At 41.3% G+C, this 27,912-nt stretch overlaps 2 protein-coding genes across 2 annotated transcripts in view; both read left to right on the forward strand.

Annotated features, from left to right (window-relative positions):
• The first annotated feature begins 1,820 nt into the window (after positions 1–1,820).
• kcnh5b (potassium voltage-gated channel, subfamily H (eag-related), member 5b) overlaps positions 1,821–27,912 on the forward strand; it is a 156,784-nt gene continuing 130,692 nt past the window's right edge. The window contains exons 1-4 of the mRNA XM_078289483.1: positions 1,821–1,893; positions 8,446–8,569; positions 11,336–11,442; positions 13,357–13,485. Coding sequence (XP_078145609.1) covers positions 1,821–1,893; positions 8,446–8,569; positions 11,336–11,442; positions 13,357–13,485 — 433 coding nt within the window. The remainder of the gene's footprint in view (positions 1,894–8,445; positions 8,570–11,335; positions 11,443–13,356; positions 13,486–27,912) is intronic.
• LOC139916085 (uncharacterized) lies at positions 19,789–27,666 on the forward strand. The gene is made up of 3 exons (XM_071904871.2): positions 19,789–21,425; positions 22,952–22,965; positions 25,709–27,666. The coding sequence occupies exons 1-3, from the start codon at positions 20,003–20,005 to the stop codon at positions 27,167–27,169; spliced, it is 2,898 nt and encodes a 965-aa protein (XP_071760972.2). The 5' UTR covers positions 19,789–20,002; the 3' UTR covers positions 27,170–27,666.

Raw genomic sequence — 27,912 nt, forward strand, 5'->3', positions numbered from 1 at the left:
GCTTCACTTCACAGTCTTTCCAGGTAACACAAGGCCATGATGAAACACGCTGTATATACTAACAAGGTGGCTTCAATGTATGCGAGACTGTGTAATGCTATAAATAACTGCACAGGCTCCTCTGTATTCTTCCAGTGAATAATTTAGACTGTAAGCTGCTCAGACCTTGCTCAAAACAAGGCGCTGTCAGGCGAGCAGCAGCCTCACCGACGGGGCCTCCGGCTCCCCGGGGCCCCATTAACCCGTTCAGACCAGGTAATTAGCATCCCTGAGGGGCCCCTGCAGAGGGGAGACACTGTTTTCACTGTTTAATTGTCTGTTTTGCTGCTCCTGAAGCGTACGGCTGTGATTTGTTACCGGCTGCTGCTTTAAACACCGGCAGTTAGTTTCTTTAATTTGCAGGCGAGTTGATTTAAAGTTCTTGTTTTCATTGCGGGATGACAGGGAAGTTTGTAAAGGTGTCACGTTGAGTTGTGGCCCGGTTTAATTTGTCAGAAGGCGAGCCAATGTGTCACTTCGACCTGCGATCCCGTCCCTCTCATCTGGGAGAGCGCCGCCTGCTGGACAGGAGGCCGGTGGTCAGTGTTATCACCACTCTAAATGTCAGATTAAAGTTGAATCCAACAATTATGATTATATCCCAATTTCTTGATTCGTTCTCATTAAAATTAATAATTGTCCTCAGGCTACTGTTGAAACAGAGGCTAATCTCATTTATATGAGAAATGGCACAAAATTTGACTTTCTCCAGGTAGAAGGATTCTTTGATTTTATCAAGCAAAAGGTCAACAAGAACACTGAACAGCATCTTCTCCAGCCTGCTGACGGTAGGGAGGATAAACTCTGCCCGTTTCCTCTATTTTGCCCGTTTCTGCTCACCGTACTAATTTGGAAATGTGACGTAAGGAGTGGTGTAGTGTTGCTGCTCCCAGGGACTGATGAGCAAAGTGATAACATTACCTTTAAAGTGATTATTGAGTGATATATCCTTACTAGGGATAGACTGATATGGGTATTTAAAGCCGATACTGACACTTTTAAATCAGTTATTTTGTGCAGATATTTAATATATTTAAATTTGGCCACTGTCATGCCAACATTTAATATAACTACTATAATATTTTACTACAACAATAATAATAACAAACAGAACAATAAGAAAAACAAGAACATCATACTATTAATATACTATTTGTGCTTTCCTGTGTTAAATCCAATCAAAATGTCTCATTAGAATCAATTCAAGTTAAGGGCTTCCCATAGAAAACCAGTGTAGTATTGATCACTCTAAAATAAATAGCATATAATCAAACTGCATCATATCCATATTGGAGATGGGCAACACTGAGTGGCCAATAGCCAATTATCAGTAAAAAGTCAATATCGGCTTGATTATTACTACTCATTTTACATATTATTTATGATATATTCTTTATATATAAAACATCATTGTATTGGAAGTAGACGACACTGACTGACCGATATCTGATTTTTAATGAAGAGCCAATATCCAATATCCAGTATATCGGTGTTACCCATTACACACATCATTTATTATACATCCATTATCCATATCATATATCATTATTTGGAGTACCGAGCCCCACAGTGGCGGTGATATCCCACGCATGCGTCCTGGAGATCCGGGCAGGCAGCGGGATGCAGCGCCGCCGCGGCTCAGTGCGCCCCGAGCAGCCAGAGCGCACGGTTACAATGAGCTTCTCCATCCGTCCGACTGATAGCCAGCCTCAGTACCGAGCTCCGACCAGCAGACACACCGCGACCGAGCCTGACCGACAGCTCTGCCCGCCCGCAGCAGGATGCCCGGGGGAAAGAGAGGGCTTGTGGCACCGCAGAACACTTTTCTGGAGAACATCGTCCGGCGTTCAAGTGGTAAGTCTGCGCGTCGGAGGCTGGTTTGGTTTGGGTCGACCAGCAGCCGGCTCGGAGTCCGTCTCTGCTGGAATATCATGCGTTTTTATCAGTGTGTTCGGGGATGTACTGGAGGGAAAAGCCACCTAAACTCACTTTATACCCTTTTTTTTTTTTTATTTACAAAAAAGGATTTTCCACCTTTTTAAGCTGGCACGAATCATTATGATGTGAAATTCAGAATAATCATCACAGTAAGTAGAGTCAAACTGATGTAAGTTCTGGGAAAATTGTGTCTTTCAAGTGGAAAAACATAAATTAACGCTTTTAGGAAAATATAATTTATTACTGGTCATACTGGTAAGTGGGAATCATAGTTTACGCACCGTTTCATTTCCCACCACATCACTCTTTATATGATGTTTCCGACATAAATTACAGCAAATATTTAGCCAGCTTCGTTTTTACCCCTGCGGATGGCGAGATAAAAATAGCATTGCTTATAAACAGCAATGGATGCTAATTTGTTAAAGATCCAAAGTTTATTTCGGTCATTAACTTGCTGTCTTTATTAATAGGCTACAGATTGATCCTCAGCAATATTGACAGCTGTCCAGCCAATAAAGCTCGAGCCGTCTGCTCCATCATTTATTAACTTCACTTCCTATCATTATTTTATTTACTTCTGTCCTCATGGCAGAGAGTCGTGATTCCGCTGCTTTTGAAATTAATATTCTGCATTAGTTTTTGATGTATGTGCTCCGTCATTATGTAAGAGAGCTGCATTTTGTTTTAGAAGGAAGTGACAGGTTGTGAATTACAAATGGCCAAAAGAAAGAGCTGCTCACAAGGCTCCTCGGTTTATTCATCATCTAAATGTGTTCAGTATTACACAGCTGAGATATTGGCTGTTTTGTTATCGGGGTGCAGCTCAGCCCCCCCCCCCCCCTCCACCCCCCTCGCGCCATAAACTGCGCCGGACTTGGCTGGCACTGACATCGGCCTGACAAATGTGCGCTTTCCTCTTAGATTGATTGCTTTCGTTTTATCCTCCCCGAAAAGTCACTGAAGTAATTGGCCGGAATGAAAGTCAGGGTTTGAGGGGGAGGGGGGGGGGGGATTGGTGGATGCGGGGGGAAGGAGGTCGAGATTGTTCCAGAAATCTGTGTCTAACATCTCGCTCTTTGCTCACTATATGAAAGCCACCGGGATCCCGCCCGCAGCCCCTTGGGGGATTCAGCGCTAATTGGAGAGTGATTGGTTTAGTTGGTGTTTTTCTACATGAAAAGTCACATGAGCAATTGGCTGGAATGAATGGGAAGAGCAGATGAGGTCGAGATTATTGCTGACATTGCTGTGTTGGTCTTGTGTTACACAAGAGGCTGCAACCCTGAAGTTCTGGGACTAATACACAGAGTGAGAAATGTGGAAGGTATGTGTCCTTTATAGGGTTAGACTGATATATTGCTTAGCTGATATACTGGGTCGATACTGGCATTTTATTAAGTATTGGATATCAGCCAGTCAGTGTTGTCCAGCTCTGATATGATGGAGGTTCCTCCTGACCACAGCTGCAGAAAAACAGTCTGAAAAAACTGACATGCCATTTGATTTTCTTTGCACAGCATCCATTTGATTTTTTTTTTTGTAATTCTTCATTTAAAGGCAGTAATGTATCCCAGAGTTTCTCTACAATTGAACAGGTGTGGTGGGTCACTCTGCCTTAGACAGCTGCTGACACTAAAATAATTTCATCAGTCTGGGTTTCAGTGGAGAGTTTTAGTGTCCCATGATGCTCTGAATGCTGTTTCAGAGGCCTTTCCACCCTGAAATGAGGAAAATACAAGAGGGAAACACTGACTACTTGTAATATTTTGGCATGAAAATAGTCAAACGGCATTATCGGCACAATCCAAACATGTAGGTAGCGGCCTTTACGAGCTCATATTGGTCCAACCTCAGTCCTTTTTGCTGAAAAATCACCTAAGTAATAAGTAATTGTTTGGGATGAAAGAGGAGAGCAGATAAGGTCGAGTTGATTCTAGTTCCTGAGTTGCTTTGTGTCTTACTCAGCTCTTTAATTCTAAAGGGCACACAGGATGCTGCGGCCTTTACATTTTAGGACTCAAACAAGGGGTGATGAATTCACTATAGTTCCTTTTTTTTGCTGAAAAATCACTTGAGTAATTGGTTGGAAGGGAAGGCAGAGGCCAGATGAGGTTGATGTTGTTCTGGATTGTTCTGCATTACGTTGCTTCCTGCTTTAATTCACCCATTCAACTCGTGTTTCTCTGACCTGTGAAGGGAGCAGGGTGAGCAGCCACCAGCCTAAAAGCCTAAAACATTTCTAAGTAATTATTTTAATGTGGAATTTGAGTGTCACATTGTTTAAATGCTGATTCAGGGACCTTTACACCCCACTAAAATGCTATATCACTTACCACTGTAGCAGTTAAGTGTTAGAACCAATCATACAGTACAGATTAGGGTTTGCTGATATATCAGTTTGCCGATATTAGCCTTTTATTAAATATCAGATATCGTCCAACTCCGATATGATGAATGAATTCTTAATTTAAAGGCAGTAATGTTTCCCAGAGTTTCTCTACCATTGAATAGGTGTGTTGTGTCACTCTGCCTTAAAGAGCTGCTAACACTAAAATAATTTCATTAGTCTGGGTTTCAGTGGAGAGTTTTAGTGTCCCATGATGGTCTGAATGCTGTTTCAGAGGCTTTTCCACACTGACATGAATAAAATTCTGGGGGAAACACTGGATACTTGTAATGTTTTGGCATGAAACTGTAAAATGTCAATGAGGCAGCTTCAATACAAAAACAATGGCATCGGTATCAGCCTTCGAAAACCTGTATCTGTCGAACCGTAATAGAGAACATATGAAGTAAAGGTGGTGTCAGAAATGGGGTTCCCCAGTTGGAAAACACCCCTGAAAAGTATGGATTTATAGCGCTTTCTCATTGTTATATTTAAATTTTGGCATGTAGCTGATGCTCTTCCAGAGTGACTTTCAATGGTCTCGTTTACATACACAAAATGAGATTATAATGCAATTTAGGCAATCATGCGAGCAAGTCAAGACCATGTACACTTGTGATTAGGCTCTTAGTCAAAGGAAGCGTAATTGCAGTAATACATGTGGAATACTCTGATTTTATTTGCATTCATAAACACTAGTTAAAATACGGACACCTTAATCGCATATCTTGAACCGTTGTCAAGTTTGCCATATGCTCATGATCATTTAGGAGAGAATTAAGTTCCAGGAAAGAAATGAAATAAAACAAGAGCAAAAAAGAAATAGAGGGGATTTTGTCCTTTCATGTAAACTCTTATGGATCCAGGCAAGTCGAACAATTTTATGTGAGAAATATCCGTTTGGATTGATATATTTACATGTGCGGGGGTGAGCAGTCTGCCTAGGAACCTGCTTTTCTTGTGTTCTTGTCTTATGCAGTAGAGCAGCGGATGGTATATGCAAGTAGACAGGTATACCTTCCTCTTTCTCCAAGGCTTTTACAGTATACTCACCCATGCGCCTAATTTCCACTGACGTATGTGAGGTCACAGCGGACACCCCTGCCTTAGCGGTAATGTTTTTTGTGCTGTTTTCTGTACGTTGGATTAAGCAGACATCAGCAACATGCTAACTGGAAATTAGCAGTGTCAACAACTACCCATAATGTTGTGTGACATGACAGGGGGGGGTAAAATTAACTTATCATGGAAAATGACAACAATGTGACTCTAGACATGCATCAGCGTTTGGGTTTCAGTCAGATTTGGATGTTGTGTGTTGGAACTGTAGCATGTTTGAAATATTCACTACTGCAGTGTATAATGCGGTTAGTATTCTGTTAGGATTATGAAAGTACTGTTCAGATTTCAGAGATGGCAGTTGTCTTATGCAGTAATGTAGTGGAGGGTATAGGCAAGTCTTCAGAGTAAGTTTACCTATTTCTCTGTGGCAGTGGCGATTCTAGCACTTTTTAAATGGGGGGGGGGGGGGGGGGGGCAGGAGGGTGGCTGATTCAGCAAATAAGTTTGAATATGTTCAGAAACAAATGATTTACCTGCAGCACAAAGTTTCTACCACTGCAACGACTCATTTGACTTGTATTGTCCAATGATGATTTAGGTGAAAATCAGACTCTGGGCTGGACTGTGGAATATCTGGAAAGGAAAAAAGCATAATATCAACACTTCTATCTGTCAAAAAGGGCGCCTTGGTCACTTAAACCAACGCAATTTTACATTTCAGGCAAATTCAATTTGTCAATCAGAGTTAAACAGCCAATAACGGATATAATAACGGAAATTTACCATTGACCGCTATGTAGGGTTACAGTCTATTCCATATATATATAATGTAATATAATGTATCTCTAATTGCTGTTATTTGCTCTTATCCAAAATAATAATAATAGTTTCCTCTACCTATTTGTTTTCCTAGCATTTATATGGTAACAGGATTATTATGAGGCCACTGTGGCTCTAGGGTTAGGCAGATATATAGGGCCAATATTGGTGTTTTATTGATTTTTTTTTTATGTATGACCATGTACCATGGTCATTCAACTAAAGCATAACAAAGTATGTACATATATTATAAACACAAGATATTCAACTATAATGCCAATCATATACATATTCATACATATATATATGTACCATGACCCAAAATGAGCAGGAAGAAGAAAAACGTATAGTACCTGCTGCTTTATTATTTATACAAAATCGGATATCGCCCAGTCGGTGTCGTCCACCACTGCTATGACGTACGTTCCTCCCTGACCACAACTAGTTAAATATTAAATGTTTTAGTATTTTTATTATTTTTCTATCTGACGACTCACCAGACAGGATTTTACTCACCGGTCTGTAAAACCTGCAGTGAAACCTGCCTCACCCTGCATTAAGGAGCTGCTAAACCACCTAAAAAAAATTCATTAGTCTGGCTTTTAATGGAGAGTTTTAGTGTCCCATGATGGTCTAAAAGCCGTTTCAGAGGCTTTTCCACCCTGACAAGAATATGTTCTAGGGGAAACACTGCATACTTGTAATTTTTTTGGGCATGAACATGGTCAAATTGAAAGATATTGAATATTGGCACAAAATATCGGCTATCAGCTGCAACTGGAATGCAAAAATATTGGTATCGGTCTTTAAAAACTCATATCGAACCCTAGCTCTGACCCATATACGACTTACTGTTGTATTGTTTTTGATCTAGGAACTGATGCTTATTCTACTGTTGCATGCATTGAGTCCTTCTGGATAAGAGTATCAGCTAAATGCCTAAAATTAGAATAGACTAGGATTTCCAAGTGATGGTTGTTTACCTACCAAAGGAGCTGATAGAGTCTAACTTACTTTTTTGCTTGGTGTAGATTTCCCACCCTGGTGACAAAGCTAATCACATGCAGAATACATCCATACATATGCATAATTAATATCTAGGTGGTTATGAAAGAGAAAAAACCCCCACTGGTGGTTATTTCCCACCGCAGATGTTTCTACAGTATGGCATTACCCAGAGTGCCTGACTGTATTCACTCCACTGTAGCCACTGGGCAGTTTGTTCAGGTTTAACAAGGGGATTGATGGGAAATTATGGTTTTCTCTCACATTTTCCATAAATTTCATAGCTGAGAATCGAGGGATGGTAATAATTTTTGCTGATGACCCCGTGGCTGCAGACTGTTTTAGGACTGGGTTAGTGCAACTTCACCAGGGTTTCTGATGGGAAATTTGCTTCACTCTGTTGTAGTCAGGGTTGGGTAGCAATGGAATACTTGTAACTGCATGACGTATTATAAATCCGAAAAAATGTCGCTGTATTCTGTTATGTTGCCTAGAAAACTGTTATCTGATTACGCATACTTGTGAAAATGTAGAGGATTGCTTCTGGGAATACTTTTAAAGTGAAAGAGAGAAACGCAGAAGTTGTTGTATGTCTTTATAAAATGTGGCTCAGAATGTAGAATGTTGCTTTGTAATTTTCTCTATATATATATCTATACATTTATACCTCACATATGAGGTATCTGAAAGTAATCAGAATACATTACTGAGTTTGGGTAATCCCTTGGATTAGGATAAATTATTGATTACAGTTTTGATGAGGTAACTGCCATGAAATATGTTTGGCAGTCATTGTTAGTGAGTTGGTTAGTAAACACCAAATATGAATTGGCCAAAATGCCTCTATTCCATGCCAATAAGTAAATAAGTAAACTAATAAGTAAACAATCCTCGGCTGACATGGGGCCAGACTGCCTGTGTGTTTGCTGTACTGTACTGTAGTTTATAGTTTTGTTTTACATGTTTGGCAGTCAGCAAGTCGGTTGGGTAGTGAGCAGATTTGGTTTAGGACTGGCTGGTATAACCAAACCAGGGTTCCTGCCTGTGTTTCTGTTCTCTGTTGCGGCCCACAGGCTCTGTCTGCTCAAACATGTTTGACCAGACCCCATTTCTCCTTTCCTGCCTCCTATCTGTTTTTCATGTTCGACATTGTTACTGAGGTTGACCTGAGCTTTGTCCTGTGCCCCCGTCAGAGACCAGCTTCCTCCTGGGAAACGCCCAGATCGTGGAGTGGCCTGTAGTCTACAGCAATGACGGATTCTGCAAGCTGTCTGGCTTCCACAGGGCTGAGGTCATGCAGAAGAGCAGCACATGCAGGTAAACTGACGGCGCCTTATTAGCGATAATTCGACACTTATAGATATCTGTCCCACCGTATGCAATTATTGTTGTTGTGTGCAAGATTACAGCATTATTTTATATGGTAATTTAATGATTTAAGATTGCAATGCTTTAATCGTATTGCTTTATTGTAATTGCTACCACAGCATAACTAGATGATATTATGCATTAAATGTCATCTGTATAATTCCTTTGTATTTACATATACTTAGAAACTAAATATATGGTAGGCATCCATCTGACTTAGCCCCTGGGTTATATGCTGCTAATGGAAAGGGATGTTTCTTTAATGGTTCAGTTACAATGGAACTGGTATGCTTTCATTGTTAAAAACCAATATATTTTTTACAATACCAGCTATTTTCTGAGTTACAACCACACAAGAGTAGCCATGACTCAGTGTTTTTTAACTCTAAAATGTTTTTCAAAGCGTTCCATTTATCCTGCAAAAAGAGTGTCCGTGCTTTTATTATTCAGTTTGATTCATTATTTAAGCACATTGAGAGAGAGAAAACTTTGTACCTCCCTGTCTGTGTTCTGCCATAGTGATCATTAAAACCGCATTGCTGCTCTGGAGAGCTGTTTACATGATGCTAAGCTAGTTTACCGCTTGAGAGATGCTCCGATATCGTGCAACAAAAGTGTGGAGCTCAGCAAAGTCACACCACAAAAAATCCTCAGCATCTGGCGTTTCCACTTGCTCTGAAAGAGAGAGAGAGAGAGAGAGATGGCCCGCCGATCAGCAAGACTTTGAAATGAATCCAATTTACCGCTGCCAGGGGAACGAGGCCCGGTCCGGCTTGAGGACGTTGTCTTGCTCGCCTGTCAGTCAAGACGTTTAAAATGTGACTCCAAAGGACTCTTCCTCTCCTCAGGCGTTTGTTGGACCTGACCGGGGGTGAAGGCCTTGTCTAGCCAGCGGCTAAAAAGGCTCCCTTGGACACTGAGCTGAGTGAGAATAGGGGCATTGAGATTTATCGGTCCAGTCCCTGCTGCTGTGGGCTGAGGAGGGCACTGAGACCAACAATCCACTCAGATGTGACACTGAGGAGGATATAGGCGCCCGGTGAGAGGAGAAACTCACAGGGAACTGACAACATAATGAAACACCAGTGGAGAGGCGTTTCTCTGTGACAGTGGCTTGTTAACGGTGCCGGGTTTTTTTTGGAGTGAGATTTGATCTGTTTTCCACAGAGAAAGTTGGTTGCGTATCACTTTATCCACCAAGTGCAATATATAGCTGACTTGGTGGCACTGGTGCAGACATATGGACAACTTGCATAACAGTACAGTAGGCCTAGATACTGACATACTGGTACAAAGACAACAGGAACTCATATGTAGTGCAAAGGGACAAATCAAGGCAGATAGACAATACCTATCGCTCTACAAATATACATTAAATTCTTGTTGATTCTTGTTTTGATGTTGATGACATTTTTGTTGCTCAGCCTCATTGCTGTGGTGTTTCTGCACTGCACTTCCCAGAGATCACCTGTCAATCAAACAGTGTGGGCGGAGCTTGGATTTTCTGTTGATGAAGTTTGAGTTTCTGTAGGTGGCGCTCTTTTCTTTTTCTGTTCAGCCATGGCAGTTCCTCCTCTGTTTATTCCAAACAACAATCTAAATATAGAGGCTTTGCAGTTGCGTCTCAAATCTTGCAGCAACCATGGCTGGAGCCATCATAGAGGTCCAATGGAGAAATGGCTGTGTGTAAATAATGGATACATCTATAACAACCAGGCTAGAAGCAGAGAGCAGCTGAGTCAGCTTGTTGTGGTGTGGCTGTAGATCCATTCAGTAACGTTCTCAGTAAAAGTGAATAGTGTGATAAGGTGGATTTGGTTACTGTGACACAGTAAACTGTCTTGTCTTTAGCCCTAGTCTCTACTCCAAAACACTCTGAGTTGTAGCTTGAGAAGAGTCAGCTCAGTTAACCTGAACAAACTGTTAGCTAGCTAACTAGCCAGCAGGCTAATTTAGCTAAGTAACTATTGTTGTTTACAGCTACTACTAAAGCTAACTAGTAGCTATGTAACATAAATCCGATGTGTTAACAAGACAGTGATGGTTAGCTGACCAGATACTATGGTTAGCTAGCTAACTGGTTGACATGATCTAACACAAAATCAGTCAAATGTATCAGTAGCAAAACAAAATCAGTTCCCAGTCAAAAACAACACAGAAATGAACCATGTCCATTCAGTTCTGTTGAGATGGTCAAGTCATAATAAAAGAATAGAAACACTAGCTGTTCACTGCTGACATGAACTTATGTCCTGCTGCCAGAGGGGCGTGACATCATCTGAAACCACATTAGAAACCCTCTAGGTTTGAATGGGGATCTACAAGGAGACAACAAATACCACTGGTGTGTTTCTCTTGCTTAGCTCCGCCTCACTGCGACAGTTGGGGAAGAAAGTAATCACTCAGACTAATTAAATTAGTAGTGATTAAAATATCTCTTGCCCTTTAAGGGATAAGTAGAACCATGCCAGGAAATGCACGCTGCACCAATCCAGAACGCCCCCAGAAACCTTCACTTTGAGGTAAATTTATGTTGCTGTTTCCTCCCCATACAAACCAAACAAAACATTTAATGGACACTTTATGGCAAGATAACAGATTGACAATGCCATTACAAACATATGTGATATATAACACAGGGGCAAAGGCTAAGGGGGTCAGGTCAGTATTGATTGGTGGTGCTGGATGCTGTTTCACTGCTCGTTTCCTTTCTAGTTTTATGTACGGGGAGCTGACGGACAAGAAGACCATCGACAAAGTCAGACAGACATTTGACAACTATGAGTCCAACTGCTTCGAAGTCCTGCTCTACAGAAAGAACAGTGAGTGCTCAAACACTGACATAATCTCATTTTTTGACATTGCCTCCTTATATCACATCTGTTTGAATATGGGTGTTTTTAAAACCACTGATAATCTTGTAGCTGGATCAAATGATTCTTTTAGGGAGGGATGGGAAATTGAAATATAAATGAAATATAAAATATGAATGAAATATATATTAAACAGTCAGCTTAGGTAGATAAGTAGTAGACACTCTTATCCAGAGTTATATACAATGAGAGCAACAGTAGAGCTTTAATTCCTATTAAAGCTTATTCTACTACTTTACTCCTATTCCTATATTACCAATATTACAAGCAGCCAATAGTAAGTGTGCAATGTTCCTGTCTCTCTGGAATGATACCTATGATAGAAAAATGCTAGGTAAAGAAATAAGAGGCAGGGAGAAATGGTAAAAAAAAAAGATCAATTTTAAAAATAACTTGAATTTGCTGACAAACCAGAAGAGCAGGGTCCATATGGAGGCTGGATATGAACGATGATGAATGATGACAAAGAACAAGAACAGAAGTTATGACATTAAGGGTTTTGCAACTTTTTAATCTTTCGGTCTCCTGAAAAAGCGGATGAGAAAACCACAGAAGAAGTCAGACAAACCTGACAGAACAGCGAGTTCCCCAAACTCATGACCTTGTTTTTAAACTACCCAAATCTGTTTGAATGTGGGTAATTTAAGACCATTAAACAATTTACATCATGTACATGGACAGTGACCAAAGTAGCTGGATCAAATTGTTCTTTACGATGATTACGGGTACATTTGGTGTTGTTTGGTGTGCCTTGTACCGTCAGCACCAACCCAGTACCCATAGTCCAGAGCAGCACTCAGATCTGATCTCTTCAATACACTTCAGACTGCAACTGTTCAGTCCAGTATTTAATTTAATTTCAAAATGTCTAACAGGTTATATTTTGCAGGGATTATTAAATGATTCCCACTGTAAATGAATTGGAAGCTGTGCAGGGAATTGGAACGGCTCTGCCAAACCAAAATTTGGCAGTAAGCTTTCTCCAAGAAAGGTTTTTCCAGAATTAAAAACTGTCATTTAGAAGAAGAAAGCTTATTCACTACTTTATCTAGTTGGAAGAGGAGACAAGAAGAGCATTTGCACAAACATATGCAAGCACATCCAATTTGCGAGACATTTCAACATCCAGTTTGTCTTCTCTGCCACGGTGGAAGGCAAAAGTACTTTAAAGGGAAGGTTCAGTGATTTTAAAAGCCTATCCTATCTATCACTAACCATGTCCACTTATATAACATACTGTTATAACATTCAAAACATTTTTACATCTGAGTTTTTGTCTCTGAGAAATCAACACCGGCCTCCTGTTAGCATTTGTTAGCCATGCTAGTGCAAGTCAATGGGAAACCATTGCTTTCACAATCCCATTCAAGTGCTTTGAGCAAGTTCTATTATATATTCTTACTATGGAAGTATATGGAACTGCTTGCAAGTGATTTTAAGATGTATGGTTTGGTTTCATACCCTATTGATTTGTGCTAGCATTGCTAACAAATGATAATAGGAGGTGGTGGCCGATTTCACAGAAACGCAAGCTCTAATGTAAAAACTTTTGGCACATTCTAAGAGGAGACTTGATTAGTGATTAATAGGGTAGGCTTATAAAATCACTAAACTTTCCCTTTAACCTTTAAAATACTTTAACGAAGCTTTACACCAACATTAGCGGCATTTAGAGTTTTCTCTTATTGAAATGAATGAGCATCCATTTTGCATCACAGTAGCAAAGGCCTAAGGTGTTGTGTCTTTTATGTAAACACTAACTAAGCCGTGCTTTATGGGAATTATGAACACAGTTGGAGCGGCTGAGTTTTACCTGCCTGAAACAAGCTTTTGTATAATGAATGTTCTGTGGTGTTTCTGCAGGAAGTCCGGTGTGGTTCTACATGCAAGTGGCTCCCATCAGGAACGAGAACGACAAGGTGGTTCTGTTCCTCTGCACCTTCAAGGACATCACCCTCTTCAAGCAGCCCATCGAGGACGAAACCACCAAAGGTGAGCGTCTCGCCGGAGCTCTGCGGAGCGAGCGGAGGCGTTTACTCAGAGAAGGCGCCGTTTCCCAAAGCTTCAGAAAGAAAGTCTTGTTTTTTTATGCAGATTTTTTTTTCGGGTACTGTTGCTTTATGATAGTTCACAGCAGAGAGTCAAAGAGAAGAGAGATGTGAGGAATGACGTGCGACCAAGGTCTTTGATGAATTTGAAAACACGATGTTCCGAGTACACGGTGTGCGCCTCGGCTCACTGAGCCACCAGAATGTTCAAATAAGATTATTTTTATGGCGGTGGTTTCTGTTTTATTAGATAGTGCATGCTGAGGAGTTACCGGGGAGAGGGAGCGATACGGGGGATGACATGTGACAACATTTGTGAGCGGGAGCCGAAGGAGTACATGGCAGGATGCCCCGCTGTGGAATGTAAGGCTGCTGCCAGTTGGCTTGTGATGCAACTTAGAGAATCTTAGGACATATCATTTCCTCCTCTTCCTCCTCTTAGTTCTTCTTCTTCTTCTTCTTCTTCTTCTTCTTCTTCTTCTTCTTCTCATCAACCTCTTCCCCCATCTTTTCATTCTCTTTCTTCTTCTTAATCTTTCTTTTCACTTCTTCTCCTTGCGCTCCTTCTTCCCCTAATTTTCTTTCTCCTTATTCTCTTCATTCTCTTTCTTCTTCTCATTCTCAATCTTCTCACTCCTTCTTTTTCTTCTTCTTCTTCCCATCCTCTTCCCTCATCTTTTCATTCTCTTTCTTCTTCTTTATCTCACTCTCCTCCTTGCTCTTTTCTTCTCCTTCATCTACTCTTCTTTTCACTCTTTCACTCTTCTTCCCCTCATTTTCCTACTCCTTATTCTCTTCATTATTGTTCTTCTTCTTCTTCTTCTTCTTCTTCTTCTCATTCTCATTAATCTTCTTACTCCTACTGATTCTCCTCCTCCTTTTCCCTCATCTTTTCATTCTCTTTTTTCTTCTTCTTCTTCTTCTTCTTCTTCTTCTTCTTCTTCTTCTTCTTCTTCTTCTTCTCACTCTCCTTCTCCTTCCTCTCTTCTTCTTCTCTGCCTCCCCATTATTTTAACTTCTCCTTCTTGCTCTCATTTTTTCTTCCTCTCGTTCTCCTCCTCCTTGTTCTTTTCTTCTCCCTCTTCTTCCTCTTCTTCTACTGATTCTCCTCTCTTTTCTTCTCCCTCTTCTCCTTCTTCTCCCCCTCTCCTCTCCTCTCCCTCTCCTCTCCTCCCCTCTCCTCTCCCTCTCCTCTCCCACACATTTCGGCTCCCGTCTTTTCCGAATCCTGATCCGGATATGAAAGAGTATCCGTCTTGTTTCACTGAGAGATGGAAATGTGTCGAGCTGTCAGCTTGTGTTTGAGGAGCTTCTGATGCTGTCAGGAATCACAGGAGATGCGATGTGGGCGGCGGTGTTCTCCTCCATGCGCTGACTGATGCACAGTGTCAGCTTCGTGCCCTGGGAACTGTTCTCGGCACTGCTAAGCGGGTGTGTTTGCCCTTTGACAAGGATCCTTCCCTCCCCCCTCCCAACACCCCCCCCCATTCCCCATGAGAACCCCCCCCCCCCCCCCCCCCCCCGCCGCTGTCCCTTTACTCTCTTTTACACGTGCATACATACACATACACATGTAAACACGTGTACAAACATGCAATGACACGCTCACATACATGTCTACACTCCCACATACGAATGCATTATGTACATTCAAATATAATAAACCAGGGGTCAGCAACCTTTTTGAGACTGAGAGCTACCTGAAGGGTAGAGAGTAATATGGAGGGCTACTTGTTTGATATAATCTTCCCGAATAATATAAATTTGCTCGGTTTACCTTTAAATAATGAATATTATGCATTTAATAGGCTACATATATTAGGAGACTGTATGTTCACTAATTACTGTTAATGATTCCTTACAATCATTATTAATAATGTTTTACCAAGTGATAAAACACAGATATATATATTTAAACATGCAAGTTTAATGATTTCTCTGTTAATCTCAACAATTAATCTGTTTTAGAAATAATTCAGACATGGCATAGTTTTTTCCCATATTCTCACACATACTAACACAAACATTTCACTCTCACTGCTCTCATCAACCGTGTTGAATGAATGAATGAGTGAGAAGGTGAGAAGAGGGCACGAACGACGTAACGACGTAACGACGTAACGTCAAGCTAAACTTTGACCCCAGACGGGGATATATTGAAATTCAATATATCGCGATACAGAAATGTGACAATACGTATCGTGGGGCAGAAAAATGAATGGTGATATCAGCTCCATGTTATTCTGCTGTAGTAATCACAAATGAGACGCTTCACCATCAGTTTCACAAGCTCTCCATCCAAATTATATTATTGTCACTTTGTAATGACATTTTTAAATTGTTGTTTACATTCTAGCGAGCCAATGGCATCGCTAGAAAGATTTGCGTCTCAGAAATAAACAGAATTCAGTCAGACTTTGTTGTGATTTAACTTTTATTTATTATATCGTATCCTGGTTGTATTGAATCCTGAACCCCATATCGCGCATCGAATCGTTTTGTGAGATGTCGTTCCATCCCTAGTACACATGCATATGAACATACATACATAAATACACATACATCTACAAACCCCAACCTCCGCCTCCCCCTGCTGCACCAACACAGAGACCTGCTGTGTAATTTGTTTATTCCTTCATTATGTTTGCTTGGTGACACATTGTTAACATGGGTTGAACATGCAATTAGAGCTTGAGTGGAACTAATGCTGACATACCAGCGCTCTGAAGTTTGCGTGACCTGGCTGCTGCTGACAGCGTGACAAACTCAAATTTGGCTCCGTAATCGTCGCCATCAATCACCATTTGAAAAAAGTTGACACCTAATTTTGTGAAATGATTGTTTGCGTGAATGTTTAGCAAAACAGGAACATTTTAGAAGATGGAAATCAACTGTATTGCAAAATAACCATTAGGTAATTTTTTTCACAGATTGGTGTATTTTGCACATAGACTTTTGACACAACTGACAGTTTAATTGATTGAATGACTCATTTGTTTGTGTACATACACTCATCTGATGCAATACTTAAAAAAATGTACTCTAATGGATAAATGGATAAAATATAGCGAAGTACAAACATATTCAAATAAAAGTAAAATGACTGAATGAAAAAAATACTCTAGGCAAGGCAAACTGTATTTATATATCACATTTCATACACAAGGCAAATTCAATGTGCTTCACATAAAACACAAAAAATACATAATTTGTCAGGTAAAATTACATTATCAACTCATTAAATGACATTAAAAAGAAAGAAAGAAAGATAAAATAGGCAGGTAAGGATCATAATAAAACATATAAATAAAATAAATAAATAATAATGAAAATAATCACACCTGTTACATCTACATACAGATGATTTAGCAAAAGGCCACAGAGAAAAGGAAGTAGTGTAAAAAGTACTCATACAGAAAAAAGCTATACTCTGATATACAGAAATGTGATTAAATAATTATAGTACTTTTTCATTCCTGCCTTGGGGAATGCAGCTATCACCAAGCTAGCAAGTCTGTTTCACAGGTGGTTTTACTATCTTTTCTATTTACTTTTCTATTTACTTTCAATTTATTATGTTTTCTAGTGACATTGTGCACACATTTGTCTGAATTTGTGCCCTTTCGACACTTCTGGCTGGATTGCGCCCCTGGGTTTCCCCTACTGTTTCCTTCACTGTATTTCTGGCATTTGTGCTTTAATAATAAAATTAATGCAAGGTGCCACAGGCAGGTCAGAGGTCAGGCTGGGCTACAGAGCAGCGCGCCTGCAGCTGGTGGGGATGCAGAGGCTTGAATCTGGGTCTTCTGACTGAAGGATATTCTCTACTCACTACCCGCCCTGCTGCTGCTGGTAGATACAGCAGTAGGCCTGCTTCCACTGGACAGAGACAGAAATAATGGGATAATAATTGGAGGAAGGGGATGATGTGACGAAGGTCCCGAGTCATACTTGAACTCACGTGTTTATTAGTGCATTGTATATGCTGGGAAACCTTTCAATAGCGATTCTTTTCCCTCCTACCTTTCCTTGTTGGATGAAATCATATTTTATTATGGATTACAGCATGTGTTTTGTCACAATTGTACATTCCACTAGGTTTTTTTTAACTATAATGAGACTGAACTTAATTCATTTTCTCATCAAAAATGCAGAGAAAGACATGAAAGAGATCACAAAATCAACATTTTGAAGCTTTTTGATTTCTTTTCAGGTCTTTTGATGCCTTGAAATCATTATCAATTCCAAAAATTGGTATGCTGCAGATAGGCCTAAGTATTTTTTTTGATTGCCTTAGTGTATACCTTATGTTACATATACAAGTTGGTGGTATGTGGTAGATGGCAAACTGGATGCTCATTGTTTTCAACTAGAGAATGACCACAAACTCTGCTAATGCTGGTGTAAAGTTCTGTCTGCCGCGCCTGCAGATAGAACTTGAAGAAAAAAGTTAAAGTTATATACCGTGGAGGAGGAGACAAACCCAGTGTTGAAATGTCTGGCAAATTGGAATTACTCACAAACGTTCAAAAAAAATAAAGTAGTGAATAAGCAAAAGCCTTCTTCTTTGAACTGACAATTTTGGAGTCTGCAAAAGGTTTTCTCAGAGAAAAAGGTGTACTGCCAAATTTGGGTTTGACTGAGCTATTCCAGTTCCCTGAGTGGCTTCCTATTTATTTACAGAGAGAATCATATTTAAAATGATTTGCAAATGCAAATCTGCAAAATATAACCCATTAGACATTTTGAAATGAACACTTTTTTTTTTATAATAGCAGTGCACATGGAATGGTCGGACCTCTTGTTTATCAAAATCACCTTGGCAACAAGGATGCACTTTGCCGTTGGGGTTGACTGACATCCTGCGACCAGACCGGAGCCAACCATTGTTTAGGCCACAGTGTGAAGGCAGCGTTCGCCTGCTACGGACTGCTGTTAAACCGGCCCAGTGATTAGGGGGGGTGGGAGAGGCCGTTTGAAGGGAAGGGATATTCGCTGCTGACGGCGGTGGCAGCTGAGTTCGCTCGTGCTCCAGAACAAACTCGCTCTCAGCTCCGTCTCTGGCGTCTCCCGCGGCTCGGCACGCCACAGCACGTCAACATCAGCCGAGCGGGAGAGAGATCCCGTGCTGCAAAAGATGTCCATCTTAACCACTAGTTAACAGCTGCAATGTGCAACTGTTTCACATTAAAATGACAATAAATAAATGGGATATATTATACATTAGCACTCTGTGTCTGTCTGTGATCCTTTAGGCCCCTTGTTTGCCTGAAATTGGCTTTTCAATGACATTTTGGGTCGTATACCATCTCCTGTGGGCGTGTCTTATGGGCGTGGCCTGCGCTGATCCGGTTGTGTCTATCAAGGTGAGGCTAGCGGCTGCAGAGCAGGAAGTTACAGCAAGAACAACAGTGGAGGAAAGCAGGAAGAAAAGAAAGAACAGCGAAGCTAAACATTAAGAAACATGGTAAATAAAAGCACCAGATCGGGTGCGTTCTCCGTCTGCTTCTTCAACGCCTGTCAAGGCTTTATGGATACAAGAACAGTACTAAATGATGTTTTGGGGTAAATTTGAATGGGCTATATTAATAATAATAATTGTAATAATAATAATAATAACAATAAGCTTCATTTATAAATCACCTTTCAAAATAGAAGTTATAAAGTGCTTAATGAACAGGCAATAAGAAGAAACACGGCTAAAAACAGCAATATAACCAATTAACAAGGATATTTTGTGTGTATAGCAGAGAAAAATATGGCTGCAATTAGGGTGCAGACATATTATCAGCCTACATCTTTACGAATTTTCGGACAATGGCCCAATTTGCAAGCCTCAGGGGGGACAGGAAGCAATGGGGCTTATGGGAAAAGTAGTCTTAATGTGGAGAAACACTAGCACTGACAATACTAGTGGTGTGAGATAGAGCAGACGGACCATCTCCACCATGGACTCATTTGTTTACAATAATTATACCAAGTTAGCACTGTTCATTTGATAATGATATATAGATTTTTAGTATATATATAGTTAGTTATATCGTTTATTATCTTTTTATTATCTTTTATTATCTTTGAACTCTGGTCTATTACAGTAAACAGCTGAGCATTTAGGAGAAATGGCCTGACAAAGCTCCGCCCCTTACCTGACTCACCTGAGACAAACCAGAAAACAGAGGTTGTTATTCTTCCACTCCTTGCTTAGAAGAGACACACACTCAGAAAGACAGACGATAAGATTCACCTCCAGACCAGACCCAAACAGCTACGGGAGGGAATACTGGAATACTGGAATACCACTTCAACCTGCTGCTGCTGAATGGGAGTTTTAGAAGAAACACGACTCAGTGCAAGTAAATTTCAGGGAACTTTCTAGAAGAGGGAGTGGTGCCACGACTGACTGATTGAATTCCTGTTTAGGCGGTCTGCCTGGTGAGTTTTGAGCTTCATTCAGAGAGAAAATGGCTTCCAGATCAGAGGAAGATTTCTCCTGTCCTGTCTGCCATGACATCTTTAAAGATCCTGTCATCCTGTCATGTAGCCACAGCTTCTGTAAAGCCTGTCTGCAGAGCTGGTGGACAGAGAAACAAATACATGACTGTCCAGTTTGTAAGAGAAGATCTTCACAGAGTTATCCACCTCGTAACTTGGCGTTAAATAACCTGTGTGAGGCTTTCTTACTGGAGAGAGATCAGAGAGCTTCAGCAGGATCTGAGCTCCTCTGCAGTCTGCACTCTGAGAAACTCAAGCTCTTCTGTCTGGACCATCAGCAGCCAGTGTGTCTTGTCTGTCTGCATTCAGAAACACACAGCAACCACAGAATCAGACCCATCGATGAAGCTGCACGGCATCCCAAGGAGAAACTCCAGACATCACTGAAGCCCTTACAGGAGAAATTGAAGCTCTTTAATGAAGTTAAAGGAAACTGTGATCAAACAGCAGAACACATTAAGGTCCAGGCCCAACGCACAGAGAGACAGATTAAGGAGGACTTTAAAAAGCTTCACCAGTTTCTCCAAGAGGAAGAGAAGGCCAGGATCGCTGCACTGAGGAAGGAAGAGGAGCAGAAGAGTCAGACGATGAAGAGGAAGATTGAGGGTCTGAGCAGAGAGATAGCAGCTCTTTCTGACACAGTCAGAGCCATAGAGAAGGAGCTGAGAGCTGAAGACGTCTCGTTCCTGAAGAACTACAAGGCTACAGTGGAAAGAGTCCAGCGCCCCCTGCTGGAGGATCCACAGCTGGTCTCAGGAGCTCTGATAGACGAGGCCAAACACCTGGGCAACCTGAGCTTCACAGTCTGGGACAAAATGAAGGAGATGGTCTCCTACACTCCTGTGATTCTGGATCCTAACACTGCCCATCCAGAACTCATCCTGTCTGAAGATCTGACCAGTGTGAGATGTGGAGAGAGACAGCAGCTTCCTGAAAACCCAGAGAGGTTTGATTACTGCTACTCTGTCTTCTGCTTTCAATTCTACTGTGTCCTGGGCTCTGAGGGCTTTAACTCAGGGACTCACAGCTGGGATGTTGAGGTTGGAGACAGTAAATACTGGTTACTGGGTGTGTTAGCAGAGTCTGTCCAGAGGAAGGGATTCATAAAGTCTGGATTATGGGGAATCAGCTTCTGTAATGGTGAATACAGAGCACTCTCCCCATCAGATGTACCCACTTTTCCCCCAGTGAAGAAGAAGCTCCAGAGGATCAGACTGCATCTGGACTGGAACAGAGGAAAGCTGTCATTCTCTGATCCTGACACTGACACACACATACACACCTTCACACACACTTTCACTGACAGGATGTTTCCATTCATTAACACTGGGGATACTCTGAATACTCTGAAGATTTTACCAGTGAAGATCTCTGTAACAGTGGAACAGCACAGTTAGAGATGATGATGATGATGGTGGTGGTGGTGGTGGTGATGATGATGATGATGATGATGATGATGATGATGATGATGATGATAGTGATGATGATGATGATGGTGGTGGTAAAGGAGATGATGATGATAATGATGATAATTATGTCAAAGATGATTATGATGATGCTCATAATGATTATGATGATGATGATGATGATGGTGATAGAGGTGATGATGGTGATGGAGATAGGGATTATCATGACGATAATGATGATAATTATGTCAAAGATGATGATGATGCCCATAATGATGAAGATGATGAGGTCATGTACACAAACCATCCATTTCTGTAAGGGGAATGCCAGTCATTCTCAGGATTCATTAGATCAATATTATATATCCATTATCCTGTTTTCTAGAACAGTCCAATCTATAGATCAGTGAATATAATCAACTCTCTAAAATGTGATGTCATCAAGATGTGCCCATGTTGTCCTGATGATGATGTAGCTGGTATGATAATGTGGATGACATCCATAACAAACAATAGAAAACAACAAAAAAATTAAAACATCAACAATATAAAAACAATGTACAAACTTAAAAGGAAATCTCAAAGTGCTAAATAGATGATTGAAGGCAAAAACTGCCAAATTAATTTGTTTTAAATATATTCACCTTCTGCATGTAATGAATAAAACTGTTTGCAACTATTAGACTAACTACTGTGTTGTCATGTTGTAATACGTTTGGTTGTGTCTTAGCTTATATTAGCTTTAGTAAAATGCTCCTGGATAGCTTGACAGAGCCAGACGACATCATGATGGGATTTTCTCATCCTGAGATTTCACTGAGACATAATGATATAAAGAAATAGCCACACACACGGACCAGCTGTGTTGTTGTTTTCACCTCTTTCCTAAAGCTTGATGTCAAAATCGGCCCGAGTAATGGCGAATCGATGAAGCGAGCGAGTAAACGTTTTCAACTAGTAAATTTGCTACCTGCCTCTTCACTTGTCATTGTGGGACATGTGACCTTCAGCGGGGGAAAAATCTGGCAAAGCGAGACTGGTAACCGGCAATATTTCTCCGTAGGTACGTTTATTTTAGCCATTAGCCTTTATGCACGGTTTGTCCTTAAGGGCTTCCGTCGCCTAGTAGCTTTGCTGTGTGTTTACAAAATGTGTTGCAGTTTCTGTCACCCTCTAGTGGTCAGAAAGAAATCACATAGTAACGCTTTAAAGCTACTGGTCGGAAGATAGACTGGGAGTAGACCTGAATGCCTGTTGCTGTAACTCAGTCTCAGTAAAATAAGGAGCGCCACCCAGTGACGTAATCTGTTACTGCAACTAAACAATGTTCTAAAAGCATAGTAGGCTTATTTCTGACTGTTACGATGTCAGTGTGTTTCTGGTGGGAAAAGTCAGACCTGCAGAAGACTGGTAATTCACAGTCTTTCCAGCCTTGCTTTGTGACCCATACATAGGGTTCACCTGATTTTGGTGTCAAAATGTCTCCTGTGAATTTTCTTTCTCGTTTCGAAGACGTGCTTGGTCCTGTAGAATCGCCACTTGCGACTATATTTGAAATCCTGCCTCTTCTTTTGTGCGTCTTCCCCTTTTTCAGCTGCAAAAACGATATCATTATTTTCGGTTTGTCAGAGGTTATCCCGCCCAGACGGAGGTGTCGCCCAACCAGTTTTGTGTTCAGTGAGTCTGCAGCTGGGCATCACTGGAAATGAAAATCTGCTGGATCGCTTTACGGCACAAAACAGGAAGAGGTTCTGTTCTTCCAGAGCAAACGGAGCTAAAGCTTTCAGAGTTTCTGGCAGCAGATGGTGGAAGGAGGGAAAGGCCGATGGAGAAATCACTTCTGACATGTTTATCCTCTTCAAGGAGCGGGAGCAGGAAGCAACGGGCTTATGGGAAATGTAGTCTTAATTTGGAGAAACACTAGAACTAACAATACTACTGGTGTGAGACAGAGGCGACCAACCATCTCTACCATGGACTCATGTGTTTACAATAGTTATACCGAGGTAGCACTGTTCGTTTGACAATGATAAATAGATTTTTTTTAAATGATACACAGAGCAACTTTAAAACATACTAGTACTCTGGTTAAGTAGGGACCCAAACCAATTAAATGTCTCCAAGCCCATTCAAACTACTGGTTCACTTATCATGTGGAAACCCAGCAGAAGTCTCCAGTGTAGCCGATCTCACGAGGCAGAAATGACTGAACAATATGACTTTAAAGAATTTAGCTCTCAGGATTATCATCGTTGTGTTCTGGATTTAGGAATACAAATGCACAGTTCATTTCCAAGATGCTGTATATTCATTTTAGAAAATAGAAAACTGTCATTAACATTTGTTCATTATTCAATATATCGACATCTCTTAGATCGTCTACAGATCTCTTGGATATCTCAGACTCAGACTCAGATATCAGACTCTTCAAATCCAAATCAAACATTAAAGCTGCAAGCAGCGATGATCGGGCCCTCGCACTTTGCGCATGTCAGGGTGTGCCGCAGCCGTGGCGTCATTACTGGACACCGACCGGTCGACGCGGCTCTGAATTTTCATTATAACACGTCATTTCCTTTTGCCAGTAGGTGGCGCTATGACTATGATTCAAAATTAACCTGTAGATGTCTTCAGGCCGGGACTGTCATCAATCATGTGAAGTTTGGGGTAGATTTGATCACGTACAGCCGAGTTACAAACCACTTCCTTTGTTGTCAGTAGGTGGCGCTATGACCATAACTGAATATTGGCCTTTAGATGGGTTCAGGCCGAGACACTTATGAAACATGTGAAGTTTGGGGCAGATTTGACCATGTACAGTGGAGTTACAAACCACTTCCTGTTTTGTGGCGAAGCATGGAAATTCGACGCCTCGCCACGCCCACGCCGTTGTACGAAAACTCAAGCTTTTACCAACTTGTCATCGTCAAGGTCTTTTATATCCGCTGAGCAAGTTTGAGGTGGATCCGATTAACCTCCTAGGAGGAGTTCGTTAAAGTGTGACCCCTGTAAATGGCCAAAAATGCCACAATAAATTCAAAATGGCTGACTTCCTGTTGGGTTTAGGTCATGGCACCTATTGAGTTTTTTTTTAAGTCTGGACATGATACATGTGCCTACAAAATTTCGTCCATGTAGGTGAAACGTACCGCGAGGAGTATTTAGTTGAAATTTTGTAGGGGGCGCTATTGAGCCATTTTGCCACACCCATGCGCAAGACCCATAAAATATGTCATTTTTCAGCAGTTCGACGCGTGTGCAAAGTTTCGCACCTTTAGCCCCTCCAAAATGCGATTAATTCGGCCCAAGAAAAATAATAATAATTCCTTGCATTTCAATAGGGCCTCGTGCTCGGGCCCTAACTAGTTGGTTGGAGCCTCTATCAGACTACAATACCCAGTGAGCAATGAAGGAGCAACACTGTGGAATGAAACTCAGCTCTGGTCTATTACAGTAAACAGCTGAGCATTTAGGAGAAATGGCCGGACTAAGCTCCGCCCCTTACCTGACACCACAGCAGATGCACAACAGCCTACATGACTGGTTTTACTGCATGTCAACAAGTTGTTGAACATTCTTTTGAAAATATGTTTTTTTTTTTATATCATAACTCGGTGTTCCCCTCTCCTGGAGCACACCACTCTATTTCACCACACCCATCCATTTTATACAGAGATCATTAGTGAGAAAAATATAGTCTAATAAAGAAATCAAGTATATAAGATGAAAATAAATTAGATAACAGTAAATAATATAAAAACTGCCTAATAAACCTTAAACTCTCAAGTTAAAAAGTTGCCATGAGTGCTGCAGGAGAGACGATGGAGTGTTTTTTTCCCTCTCAAGACGCACTTAGGTTTCTAGGACCGGTCAGAGGCGTTGTTATCTACGTTATCTACATTTTTAAGAACGTTATGTTAATGGCCTGACAAAGCTCCGCCCCTTACCTGACTCACCTGAGACGAACCGGGAAACAGAGCTTGTTATTTTTCCACTCCTCACTGAGAAGAGACACACACAGAGAGACAGACGATAAGATTCACCTCCAGACCAAATCCACGACTTCCACTGAGGGGGGACAGCTACAGGAGGGAATACTGGGAATACTGGGAATACTGGGAATACTGGAATACTGCCACTTCAACCTGCTGCTGACTCCACACACTGAATGGGAGTTTAGGGAGAAACACGACTCAGTCAAAGTAAATTTCAGGGAACTTTCTAGAGGAGGGAGTGGTGCCATGACTGACTGACTGAATTCCTGTTTAGGTGGTCTGCCTGGTGAGTTTTGAGCTTCATTCAGAGAAAATGGCTTCCAGATCAGAGGAGGATCTCTCCTGTCCTGTCTGCCATGACATCTTTAAAGATCCTGTCCTCCTGTCATGTAGCCACAGCTTCTGTAAAGCCTGTCTGCAGAAATGGTGGACAGAGAAACAAATACATGACTGTCCAGTTTGTAAGAGCATATCTTTACAGAGTGATCCACCTCGTAACTTGGCGTTAAAGAACCTGTGTGAGGCTTTCTTACTGGAGAGAGATCAGAGAGCTTCAGCAGGATCTGAGCTTCTCTGCAGTCTGCACTCTGAGAAACTCAAGCTCTTCTGTCTGGACCATCAGCAGCCAGTGTGTGTTGTCTGTCTGCATTCAGAAACACACAGCAACCACAGAATCAGACCCATCGATGAAGCTGCACGGGATCACAAGGAGGAACTCCAGAAATCACTGAAGCCCTTACAGGAGAAATTGAAGCTATTTAATGAAGTTAAAGGAAACTGTGATCAAACAGCAGAACACATTAAGGTCCAGGCCCGACGCACAGAGAGGCAGATTAAGGAGGACTTTAAAAAGCTTCACCAGTTTCTCCAAGAGGAAGAGAAGGCCAGGATCGCTGCACTGAGGGAGGAAGAGGAGCAGAAGAGTCAGATGATGAAGAGGAAGATTGAGGGTCTGAGCAGAGAGATAGCAGCTCTTTCAGACACAGTCAGAGCCATAGAGAAGGAGCTGAGAGCTGAAGACGTCTCGTTCCTGAAGAACTACAAGGCTACAGTGGAAAGAGTCCAGCGCCCCCTGCTGGAGGATCCACAGCTGGTCTCAGGAGCTCTGATAGACGAGGCCAGACACCTGGGCAACCTGAGCTTCACAGTCTGGGACAAGATGAAGGAGATGGTCTCCTACACTCCTGTGATTCTGGATCCCAACACTGCCAATCCAACTCTCATCCTGTCTGAAGATCTGACCAGTGTGAGACATGGAAAGAGACAGCAGCTTCCTGAAAACCCAGAGAGGTTTGATGACTGCTACTCTGTCCTCTGGTTTTACTCCTACTGGTCTGTCCTGGGCTCTGAGGGCTTTAACTCAGGGACTCACAGCTGGGATGTTGAGGTTGGAGACAGTAAATACTGGTTACTGGGTGTGGCAGCAGAGTCTGTCCAGAGGAAGGGATTCATAAAGTCTGGATTATGGGGAATCAGCTTCTGTAATGGTAAATACGGAGCACTCTCCCCACCAGATCCAGACACTGTTCTCCCAGTGAGGAAGAAGCTCCAGAGGATCAGACTGCATCTGGACTGTAACAGAAGAAAGCTGTCATTCTCTGATCCTGACACTAACACACACATACACACCTTCACACACACTTTCACTGACAGGATGTTTCCATACATTGGCACTAGGGATATTCTCAAGATTTTACCAGTGAAGATCTCTGTAACAGAGGAACAGCACAGTTAGAGATGATGATGATGATGGTGGTGGTGGTGGTGGTGGTGATGGAGATAGGGATTATCATGATGATAATGATAATTATGTCAAAGATGATGATGATGCCCATAATGATGAAGATGATGAGGTCATGTACACAAACCATCCATTTCTGTAAGGGGAATGCCACTCATTCTAAGGATTCATTAGATAAATATTATATATCCATTATCCTGTTTTCTAGAACAGTCCAATCTATAGATCAGTGAATATAATCAACTCTCTAAAATGTGATGTCATCAAGATGTGCCCATGTTGTCCTGATGATGATGTAGCTGGTATGATAATGTGGATGACATCCATAACAAACAATAGAAAACAACAAAAAAATTAAAACATCAACAATATAAAAACAATGTAAAAACTTAAAAGGAAATCTCAAAGTGCTAAATAGATGATTGAAGGCAAATACTGCCAAATTAATTTGTTTTAAATATATTCACCTTCTGCATGTCATGAATAAAATTGTTTGGAACTATCAGACTAACTACTGTGTTGTCATGTTGTAATGCGTTTGGTCGTTTCTTAGCTTATATTAGCTTTAGTAAAATGCTCCTGGATAGCTTGACAGAGCCAGACAACATCATGATGGGATTTTCTCATGTACCGCTTTGTTCAGCTACTTGTCAACCATACAATGCCTGGTCTCCATGGGACTATATTCTCTAAACATACATGTGTAGATTAATATAGTGTAACACGTACCAAGTCAT

Source organism: Centroberyx gerrardi, chromosome 17, assembly GCF_048128805.1.
Source record: "Centroberyx gerrardi isolate f3 chromosome 17, fCenGer3.hap1.cur.20231027, whole genome shotgun sequence".
In the NCBI taxonomy this organism is placed as follows: domain Eukaryota; kingdom Metazoa; phylum Chordata; class Actinopteri; order Beryciformes; family Berycidae; genus Centroberyx; species Centroberyx gerrardi.